The 12,359-nt window shown below is 35.1% G+C and overlaps 1 protein-coding gene across 1 annotated transcript in view; it reads right to left on the bottom strand.

The window, feature by feature from the left end:
- Nucleotides 1-12,359, bottom strand: part of AGMO (alkylglycerol monooxygenase) — a 194,349-nt gene that overhangs the window by 98,636 nt on the left and 83,354 nt on the right. Inside the window, exon 5 of the mRNA XM_074898034.1 lies at nucleotides 11,267-11,362. Within this exon, the coding sequence (XP_074754135.1) occupies nucleotides 11,267-11,362 (96 nt within the window). The remainder of the gene's footprint in view (nucleotides 1-11,266; nucleotides 11,363-12,359) is intronic.

Below are 12,359 nucleotides of genomic sequence, written 5' to 3' on the forward strand. Positions count from 1 at the left end.
TCTCATCCTTTAAAATAGTCTTTCTTTGAGTGATGAGATTTACAAATCTACTGAAATATCTTCTCTGCAGCATCATTAGTGATTGATGCCTGAGTCTAGTTCAATTCATTATTCAGCCAAGGTTACCTCCATTGCAAAGACATACTAGCCACATGCTGATGGAAATATCATCTGAGATAACAATTATAACCGCATGACTTTTAAACTCAGAGGTGGTACAGAACTCTGTACCTGACCAAGCAAAAATCCATCATGCTGGAATTAGCAATCCATAAATCAACACTTTGGCTAAAACACATCAAAAATATTTTTTCACCAGATATTTAAACTGGCATATGGTGCTATTTCTAGAAACTTCCTTTGCTATCAGTAAGTTTACTTCTATATATTTAGCACATTTCTAAACCAGAAAAAACTATGGTCAGTGGAAAACTTTTGGTGTCAAAAATTTTAAAAACATTTTATAAATGTATATTTTATAGATATATCCATATATTATTCCAACAAACAGAAAACATACCACCTCTGAAAAGCTGAATTTTGAAGGGTCCTGCAGCACAACATAACAAAGAACATTATTATTTTGTTGAATTTTTATTTATTCTGCCATTTTACCAGGGGCAAAACTCCTACAAGCAGAACCTTCACTGAAGTAAATTGTCAAGGTTAGGATAGTAAGACAATCTTTGCCAGGCAAGCTTCTAACCCTGTCATGTCAGGCTGACAGGAACTTACTGTAATGACAGTGAAAGGAAGGAAGTTTGTAGAAATTGACTTGTAACAAAATTTAATGTGGTGTAACAACAGTCCATATTCAAAAGAATGCCTAACAGGCAACAGAGAGGAGAAAGGCAAGTACTCCATCTACCAGCCTACCTTTCAGCTGTCAGTCTACCCTCATTTCTATGTCTTCATTGCATCCAGACACTTTCTTTGGAGAATGACAATTTCAAAGGAGCTCCTGAGTGTTCACGGTAGCAGTAACCAGGTTTATGTTGCAGTTGCAACTAGTCACCAAAGCACCACTAGGTCTCAGTCATTCAAGACAGAAAAACATTGTCAGTTTAGAATAGCTTAGTTTTCAAAACATCTTTTTAGAATAAGACCTCTCACAATGTTCACATTTCAGGAAAAAACAAAATTAAAAAATAACAAAATAAATATGATAAGAATATCAGAACAGCTCAGGTTTTGTGGCTTTTAATCAAGATTTTCATTTAGAAAAGAAAAATCTTTCTGCTACTATATTTTTTGTATGCAGTAGAAAGTTTTGTTTCAGGCCTTTCTACTGGAAACTAGTTTCAAAATTTTTAAAAAAATAGTAGAAGTGTCATTATTCAACATCCCTTTTGACTGTACCTCAAGCCCTGCTTCATCCTATTGAAAAGAAAATGAGTCTGCTTGTCAATATAAAATATCCTTGTTCTTTCTATTATCATCTTGCAGTAATTTTGGGAATACAGAAAAATAGCTACTAATCCCCTAAAAGTTGAAATACCCCAACTGCTTTCCAACGATTACTTTATGTGTATTTTGACCAATATAGCTGGGGGGGGTGGGGGGTGGTGGTGGTGGTGGTGTACTTTTGTGTTTGTTTCCCTGATAAAGACACCTACTGTTCTAAATCAATTCCTGTCTCCAATTTTTCCTCTCTCAATTAACACATCATGTGCACCTCAACTCCCATGCCAGTGACCCACAGATGAACTACAGCGTTCCAGTAAAACTCTTTTCCTGTTTGCTTTGTTTATTCTTTAACATCTATAGCCACAAAAATAATTTTTCACTTGCTAAAAGCCTTACAAATTGACTCAATAACTACCTACAAATCAGGTAGGTAGGTATCTTACATAAGTTATAAAAGGTTTGTCAGATCTCTCCACAAAACATGTATTCCTCTCTCTTCCTTTTTTTCTCTAAAAAACCAAGATATTCCCTCTATGGTACTTGGGTACTGCTAAATAACCGTGTGCAATAACTGACAATAATCAAAGCAATTAAAAGAGCAGCTTAATAAAAATAAAGCAGGTTAAAAGCTGCATGCTTAGAAACGGTTTCTATACTTTGCTGAATAAAACATGCTGGAAGTGAAATCTTCATATATGAGAACTAAATGCGGGATCTTTTTTTCTATAATGGTAGTTCTTATATAAAGATGTTTCCTTTGTGACAGCAATCCCTAGCCTTAGGAAAAGTACATTATGCAATATCTCTTGTGGCATGTAAGCACCTCCGTTTGCGGTCTCAGAGTTTGTCAGCACCAAGGGAAATCTTTATTGCCTGGTACCTGCACCACTTCAATGTAGTTCTTGTTTAAATAATGAGAAAAAATCGTGACATGAAATCCAAGGGAAACTTTACATCTTGTGTAACAACTCCTCCTGTCACCACTACAACATGAATCTTTACTTAACTCTGTTTCAACATAAATGTTAGGAAGGAATGTCGACTGAGTAGAGAAGGCAATGTTACAGTAAGACCATTTGTATATAAAACGCTCTGGGTTGTTGGCTTTTTTTTTTTCTTTGAGTATAAGAAAAGCTGTTTGTAGCACAGCATTACTTTCAATATAGCGTTACTGATCTGCAGGACAGGAGAGGCTAAATTCATCCCTGGAGCATCACTTACCAACCCTCTGAACTTAATTTTGAGGTTTCTGTTAGACTAGTTGGTAGTAAAGCACATATCACTATTGATTTGCTCATCAAAATCAAGATAAGATTTTTGTTCCTGGTATATAAATCTGTATTTCAGACAGTCTTATGGGGAAATTTAAAAATAAGACCTTAATTACATTCCCCAGTAGAGCTGCTGTGTTAATTCAGGACAACACACCCATGTATATTTATACAGATGGCCCTGGTGATCAGATTTGCCATGTGAAATCTCTACAGGGAAGCTGAGGAAAGGCAGAACTCCTAGGATATGTGCTCGTCTGCCAGTTTCACACTTTGAAATCCTCGGCAAACCCTGATTTATACACTGCCAACTGTTTTCCTATCTGATTAGGCAGTTTTCTACTCCAGTAAGCATGTAAAATGGATGTAGCCAAATTTCCACACTGAGGAGTGAAAAAACAATATTTATAGTTTAGAAATAAAACAAGCAAGAGGAATCAGGCCTGTTGGGATCATAAAGAGTTTCATAGGGGGTGAATTTCTGATAAATCTGTATTGTAGGAATGGGAGGTGAAAGCCTAGTTTTAATGGATAGTCTGGTTTAGGGCATATTTATATAATAAACACACAGACTTAGAAATGTGTTTATAATAAATTATCTAGAAGGTAGGCTGTTGTCACTTTTCATTGTTTTATGTCTCAACCAGGAGGTAAGGTTTGAATCAAACTGGCATCTTCTGTGAATATTTCATTTAACAATTTCAATAAGTAGATGCATTTTTTTTTTTTTTTAAGAGTTCAATTAAACATGTAGGAAAGATGAGTACATATAGGGAGTTTCAATCAATTTGTCTGCTAAAAATGAGACAAAACCTACAGTAACTGGTTGTTTTAATTGTGGCATTACAAATAGCAGAGCATGGAGAAAGTCACTCTTTCAGTCATATATCAATTTAAGCATTTTAAACAAACTCCAGGAGAAAAATTGCTATACAATTGCAGTACTTTTCAGGAGCTTGATAAATACATGCTGGAAATTGCAGGGAAAAAACCAGAAATAAATCAGTATGCCAGTCTTGAAATAAGCCAAAATATAGTCAAGTGTTGCTCTTCACCTTCCTCTTTAAATAGATCAAAATATAGTCAGCAGCCTACACTTTGTGTAATGTGGTATCCTTTTATTTTTATATTAACTTTATTTGGTAAATGAGTTGTTTAAATTGTTTTCCAGGATGCAGAATGTACTGAAATGTGTTGCATGTGTTTTAAATCTCCAGAGACATAACAGATGCAAGTAGCCTAAATAAAACTCTTGAACTATGAATTTTTAGTTTTAGGGTTTTTGCAGGCAGATTAGCAGTACTCAGGCCCACTGCTGCTGAAGTAAACATTTCACAGCTGTCTCTTGCAAGAAGAGTCTTTGGTGCAAGGCCCAGAAGCCAACACTCAAACTCAAGGACTTAATTATTAGGATGAAAAGTGAAGTTCCTGTGTATATTCTTGTCCCATCAACTTCTAATTTCTGGCCTCACCTGTGACCCCGCTTCAACAGCGAAAGGGAAGAGTTCCTCTGCCCAGATTGTTGCCCATCAAATGCAAATCACCGATATAAGCCAATTATTGTGGAGCAACTGCTTTTTGAATGAAAAGATCACAGCTCCTGTGCTGCACACTGAACTCGGAACTACTGGGTGCACAGTACTAATTTGTTCATTTAAATGACTTGCATATTTTTTTAAGTCCCCCTCTATTCTGCAGTTCACTTGAAAGAGAGGCTAGATAAGAATAAAATACTTAACTCACCATATCAAGGTACTTTTGCGTGGACTGAGATACCTAAAAGTACCAAGGGACACTTAGCTTTAAAACAGGAGGCTCATTGTGGGGCTTACTAAGGTGTGAAGTTGGCAATCCCGATCATCACTGAGGTCCTAGGTGCCACAGAAGGAACTCCAAACCTCATCCCACTACATTTTTCCTCATTAAACTGTGTTCAAGTGCACCCTACATAGCAGGACAGGAACAGTGTGTTCTCTTATGAATGCTCTATTTTCTCTCTCCTTTGTTATTATTTTTATTTAAAACAAAAGCAGAGTTATACACTTCATATATCTAGAAAGATAATAGTTTTCTCCCCTCATGAGGGAAGTGGAACACATTTTGCAGCTATTGCTAGTATTTCTGCTTAGTGATAATGTTGTTAGCTTTGCTCTTCTTCACGCTCTGGCAAGTGCAATGATGACAAGACTTTCATTCTGCAGGTTGCTCAGAAAATCTAGTAAGCCATTTTGGCAGACAGCCTGGATTGAAGCAATGAGATCTCTGTTTCTTGGAATCATGTTTGAGTTTTATTGTCTATATTCTATTTGGACCTACAAAGGCACTTTCTGCATTAAAGAAAGTATTTTTATCTCCCTGGTATTTATTGATTTATTTGTTCTCCTCCTCTCCACAGTAAATGCTTGAGTTGAGAGTTTGCGGCAGGCAAACAGTGAAGTTCTGAATGATAAAAGCATTGGCTACCAGGAATGGGACCAGAACTTTCTTTTGTAAACCATAATGTTGGTCTTTATGCAAATCAGCTGTTAGTTCATTCCCCACTGGAGTTAGAATAATTTCTTGGATCTTTGTAACTGAGAAAATCCAGCTTTTATAAGGCAGTAGGCTGTCAAACAACATGATCTGTTTCTAGAAATTCCACTTAAATCTGCACCACAGAGTTGCTGGACACAATCTTGAACATCAGACTAGGAGAATGGCTGTAATCACCCCTAATTACAGTAATCTTTTTGATGACTTTTATCAAAAGTCTTGTGAATGGTAAATTTTTGATCGCTTGTAACATGACTAGGATAGATGTGTGTGCTTCTAGTTTGAAAGGGCACATCAGACAGACCCATGTCTATTTTTGGTTATAGTGGCTGACAAAGAAAATAAGTTTGTTCTTTCATTAAATGAACTAATGTATTAGAATACACAAAATGAAAGGTTTTGTTGGCATATGCTATTTGAATTAAAAATGAGTTTCCAGCATCAAATTCAAGACAGACTGCAATTTCACAATTACACTCAATACACTGGATTATTACCTATTTTATCTCTTACTGGTGACACTCTATTAAAAAAAACCAAAACAAAACCAAACAACCAAACCAAACCACATTTCTTATCTAAGCCAGGAAATCAAATCAGTCCACCATACTCTGGTTCCACTGGGATCCATTCAATTCCACTTATATACCAACATTTCGCCAAAACTTCCACACGTTAAATTTGACTCATTGCTTCATGACCTTACAGGAACTATTCACAGTACTTTAAATTAAACATAAATATAGGCCTTTGTAAACAAGGCCTCAAATTTTTTTTACCTGCAAGCAGAACATCTCCATTTTTCATTTGCAAACTATTGAAGATTTTAGCTCATTACTGAAAATCTTTTCCCAGCTCCTGAAAACAATCACAAAAACAGAACTATCTTCTTCCCACTGCAAACTCTCAAAAGCATTATAGTAAAAAATTTTTTGTTAAAATGTTTTTTAAATTCAAAGTCTCATTTTTTGATCAAATTTACCTTTCAGTTTTAAGATACAGATTACTAAATTGCTTCTAAATTACTAAACTATTGAAAGTACTTTAAATAAATTTTGTTACACTTGTTTACTCCTGCATTTCTTTCTTATTTATTTAAATGAGACTACACACAATGTGGAAAAGGTAGGTCCAATAAAATGAAAAAATTAAATTTGCAAGGAAATAGAGGACCAATCTCAATTGTTAGAGCCTGGGAATAATTGATAACTGTATATTTTATTTATTTTCTCAGGATGTCACTTATTTGTCACATTGTCCTAAAGATTTTATGATTCTTTTAAACACCATACAGAAGACCTTTCTCTCAAACAGCTTCTGCTTAAAAAGACATGCATGTCCTATAGAGGTTCAATCACACTACCTAAAAGAAATATGTACATTTTAATGTATTTTACTTAACTTTACTTGGTTCTTCAATTTGCTTATTTAATTTCCTTATTGACCCTAAGCTCATATTTGGAAAAACAAAACCAAAACAAAACATAGAAGATTTTTTTCTGAATCTAGCCATCTTCCTAGGTAAGAGCTGATTGATGTAAGGACTTCAAGATTAGGCCACAACAGCTCACCTGCATGCAGGGAGCCCAGATGGGCTGTGCATGACTTCCTGCCAGGAATAGAATTCCTTTTCATGAAAGTATCAAGCCTCGACAATTTCTCTCTCTTTCGAAGTTTTTCATTAAAGAAAACTGAGCAGAAGTCAAAGCCAAAGAAAGTAATAGACAGAAATTTAGACCAGTACACACTGCACGTAAGTGCAAAATATTTTTTGACAAATACAACATAATCCACCACATATCTCAGTTTTACTGAATTGGTGTTTTCTGGCAAAAACAAATGTATTTTGGCCTATATCTGCAGTAATTTCATGTCTCTCTTTCTAGCCTGTGTGAGGTGTTGCCAAAATTTTTTCCCATTCTTCACCTGTTTTCACACATGTTACTCCTGGTAAAGAATGGTGGCTCACCTTTTTCTGCTCCCAGAGTTTGATGAGGTAGAAAAACTTAAACAAGGGAAAAAGAGATGCCTTAAGAAACCTGACTTCTGTGAGTACGGTAAAGGGCAGATTACAGTCTTTCCTTAAATTAGAAAATTAAACAGAAACTAATGCATGTCAAAGATCAAACAGGCAAGGAATAATCTGCTGTTGCAATTACTACCATCAGGGATTGATTCAGTTGATACTTTCCAAATACAATTTGACATCTCATAAAAATTACAGCTAAACCAACAGAAACTAATTTCTGTTTTTCACAGGTGTCTATCAGGTTATAAACACACCTAACTTATTGGTTGTAATAAATGCATAACGGAAGGATATAGTTTAATATGAGCCATAGACCTTCTGAATCACCTGTGAAAATAAACTGAAATGGAGTATTTCTGTCTGTCAGTAACAGTCCTGAAACATTCTGTGGCTTTTGAAAAATTAGATTTTTAGTGCTCTTTGACCAAAGTAACTTTTTTAACTCCCCCATGATCTAGATGAGAATGGTCTAGTCATTTCTCCCAGATCATTTAAGAGCAGATCTACTGACTCATTCCACTGACCTAAATGCTCTTGGATAGAACAAAACATTGTTTTCCCTTGATTTATTGAGATCCTATCTTTATTCACCGTTACAGGAAAGTGTTCTCTTCAGTTGTGTTTTTTTTTTTTTTGTTAGAGTTTTGGGGTTTTTTTACATTTTTCTTTTAAATAATCTATTATGAGTTTATTTCAATACCACAGTGCTATTCAGAGATTAAAAAAATATTTGGAAAATTTAAAATAATTTTATATTGCTATGTATACAGTGCAACAATGCACAGAAGCAGTGGAAAAAAGTGAACTTCAGACAGCAAAAATTCTTGTAATGGGAGAATATAAATACAAATACGTAACTTAAGTCATAACATCGTATTTTCAGTGCAGCACACCCAACCTTTCTTTATTAATTATAGAAATGCCTTTCCTGTACCAATAGCCCATTATGAATTTAGTAATAATAAAAGATCTCTAGCACCAAAAGAATGGTATAATATAATCTTCATATAAGATTTATGTTGCTTAAAATGTTGTACTATTTTATATAAAAGGCCAAAAGCTAATACATACCAAAGACGCAGGAAATAAAGAAGTCTAACTAAGATAGAACAAGCGGGTACTTTTGATCTTTATGATTTGGTACACTGTCTTCACAGGAATATAGGAGCTACTTGAGTTAAAAAAAAAATAGACCATGTCTGACCTGGTAGGAAAGCTGGACAAAAACTGACATAACAAATATTGAAGAAGGTCAAAGTTATAACACAGGAAACTTTTGTTAGCATTGTCTGAAACAATGTTGGACACATTCAAAATTAAAGTATATATGTTAAAAGCTTTTGCTCTAGGCTGAAACATGACATAGAAAGTTTCAGCACAGCATGATCATTCTCTTTCAATTACTGAATTTAATTTAAATTATTCTCAAAACATCTTCCCTCAGAAACTTTCATATACTTTTGCTCTTTCCTATTACTTAAATATCACATTTTTTCTGTTATAAAACAATAAATGGTGCATATCCTTTATTAAGGTTTTCAGCACTCTGAAAGAAAAAATGCCTCTTAAAGAGATATTTTCCCGGATCTTACTCGATTTTCTTTTTCTGAACAAGAAAGATGTGTAATCAAAAGTTGTGAAGTTACAATTTTTAAACATACTTAACTAGTCAATATGGGGCCAAATCTTGTCTAAGGAAACACTGATACTGAATAAAAGCAATATAAATCTGAGGACAAACAACTTTTCATATCCAACACTCTTGCAGTTCAGAAGTAAACTATTACATCTTGCACTAGCGGACTAGGAATAATGAAGCATATCTCCACGAGACCCTTAATGACTTGTACTGCCACTCTGTAACAGCACTCACCACGGGTTCCCAGAGGACACCAGAGCTGATGGGGAATGATGAATCTCAGCTCTCAGAACAAGGGCTAGCAGCAGTCACTGAGACAGGATGCTGTTTCCTATATAATCCCAGGCCTGCAGCCCCAGACAAACCTCACATATTGGGAAACTTCTGGAAACTGAGACTTAAAAGAAAGGATTTTTGTTTTACTATTATCTGTGTAAGATCATTAGAACTGTTAAAATTCAGGAAACGGACAGTTAGAAAAAAAACAAATTAAAGATGCCACAGCTTTAAACAGTTAAATTGTAACAGTTGTTGCAAAAAACCCCAGTATAATGGTGAAGCATTTCACCAAAAATATTGGCTAATATAAACCTGTTTGGCTGCAATAGCTGCTACTATTTCCCTTCCTTTCCTTTCTTATTTCTGTTATGCCCTTGAGAGCAGGAAATCTGCTAATATATGGCGTAGCCCTATTTCAATTTTGACCTTAAAGCATGACTTCAACATATTTCAACTGATTTCAGCTGCGCTACAAAATCAACAATATCAACATTAAGAATAACTTCCCTTGTAAACAAAGATCTATGATTGGATCAACTGGATCAGTAAAAATCCACTGTTTTTCTACTGGCACAATAATCTAATAGTAAGAGGTGCTTATCTTTTCCTTGAGACTGAAATTCATTCTTGTTTAGACTAGTGTCTAAACTTGGCACATTGCACATATGCTATGGAAATTCCTTTTAAGCCCTATGAAGGATTTAGCGCTTTAGAGGGACATAGGCAATTCATAAGCCTCTTAAATTCACTTTAGAAACTTTAGACACACACTGTGGCACCAGTGCTGAGACTCATTGAGTTACTGCTACACAGCAGAATGTCAGTAACGTCTCAGCCATGGAAGAAATGACTTCAGACAGCAGAGAAGATGTAGATAAGTCATATTGTATTTTTCATAGTGGCAAAACACAGTAAAGCCAGTTTGAGTAACCCAAGGCATGGTCAACAAAACTTTGCTACCATGTGATTCAGAGAATTCATTTAGTATAATTTCAAAGTGTTCAAATTTGTTCAAAACATTTTAACAAGCTTAATTGTGTATTGCTTGAGTTTATGCCAGTTCTGGTGATGTGCATGACATTTTATTGTAAGCCTTCCCTATTCAGAATGGTGGTGTTACAGAGCATCAGACATGTATTAATGATTTTAGAAATGTGCCCAATACAAGTGAAATTTCAACAACAGAAGTTTGTTATTGGAGTTATTGGGTCACTGCAAGCAGCTTTTTTCCTCTTTTCTTTTTAGGAAACACACAGAAAAGAGAAAATTAAAACTGTAATTTAAGCAACACAGTCACCTGAACTAGCAGATAAAGAAAATAAAACTACCTTCCACAACAACTGTCCCATAGATCACATAATGAAACTATAGAGGGAAAAAGGCATCTGTATAGCTAGAATAATCAAAGGAGTTAAGTGATGTGGAGGTAATTAGCCGCAGCCCACTAGGGGCTACTGAGAAATACGCTACTGACATATAACACAGTACACCTTTAAACACCTCTACTGTAGTGTGAGGGAGAGGGCAGGAGGCTGTTCAACTATCTGAGGAAGTGTGGCAAACTACTTACTAATCACAATGGGTTATTAACTGTGTATGTATGTAAACTAGATGTGGTCTATGTACGCACAAAAAATAAATAAATAGGTGCAGTCATAAACAAATAGCTATCAGATAATCAAAGAGCATTTTTTGTCTGAGAATTACTTGCACTAAGAAGGAAACAATATTTGACCTCAGTTGCAACTCTAAATGATCTTTAAGAAGCACTAGGTTTTGGATATTTTTCTCTAAAATATTTATCTTTGAAATGAAATCAGTTTCAGGATCTGCCAGAAATGTTTAATAAGCTGCAAGATAGGAAAATAGCAAAAAGTTTTGATTCCTTACAGTTACTTTTTTTTTTTAGATCTAATTGGGACCAACTGGCCTCATTGCTTCTTATAAACTTAGCAATATATATTCAGAAAAAGGAATAAAAATGAACAGATGTTTCTCCTTAAAGAAGTCAGACAAAGATTTTTCTTACACAATAAATCAGCTGCTAGTGGATTTCCAGGACACTGCTCCAGGCTAACTGTTTAGGTATGGCTTAAAAACCTGGTTTACCTCTGTATGTATCCAAAACTGGTAAAGTAGATTAAACTGCAGATGAACAGCAAACACTGAAGGGGGAATGAAGAGAGCCATGGGCAAGTTGAAAATCTGAAAAATGAGAAAGAAAATATACATTATATATATATATAATTCAAAACTTGTGATGATATAACAAAGTACTATCTCAGGAGTTCAAAGCACTGCTCAAAATAACTACTTCTACTAATACCTCCATAATGTAGACATTACACAGAATAGATACTGATTATTACATTACTACTAGATGTGCTATGACAAATGAGACATAAATTGATGAAAAAGTAATTCCCCAAAAGTCATACTGAGCAAGTAAAAAAGTCAAGAAAAGAACTTGGAAATCCTGAGGCTAGATGTTTATTCTGTGTACTATATGGAGCAGGCAGCAACATATCCTTGACATGAAGGGTTCACTTACAGGGGAGAATTACCACAGAGTAAGCAAGGTGTGAATATAGAATACAATAGATTTTCCACCTAACTCCCTACATGAGCACCATAAGGGCAAGGCAGCTTACTTGGCTTTCAGAGTTAATTACAAATTCTCACCCTAACTTCCTCATGGCATCTCCCTTGAAGGCAAGATATATTGCTGAGTTCTAAAGACGTGCTAGCATGAAAACAGTTTCAGAAAATTGCTTACTTAGGAAACACAGTGGTATCTTACATACAGAGTAAAGTCCCAGGAATTCCACAATTATTTGCTTAACTGGCTGAGCAATAGAATAAGAATTCCAAGACCTGCATTGTGTTAGAAGTCAGACTGTTTTCTTCAGAAAAGGCTGTTGGTTTTTTTTTTTCCTTCATTTGTAAAACAAAAAAGAAAGAAAAATCTATTTGGAAGGTGAAAGTTGCACATTCAGTCTCTAAGAATCACTCAAAGTAAACTCAAAAATCCACAGCAACTCTTACCTAAGGTGGGAGCTAGTAAATGCTATTAGAGGGATGTGGCACTTCAGCGTGAAATTTTGGAGTAGAAGCGGGCATGAGACTTCTTTAAGAATTAAAAATGCAGATCAGACTGCCTTGTGCAGAACGCTGCTGAACAGAAGAGCAACTTTCAAATCCA

Source organism: Athene noctua, chromosome 2 (assembly GCF_965140245.1).
Source record: "Athene noctua chromosome 2, bAthNoc1.hap1.1, whole genome shotgun sequence".
NCBI classification, from domain to species: Eukaryota; Metazoa; Chordata; class Aves; order Strigiformes; family Strigidae; genus Athene; species Athene noctua.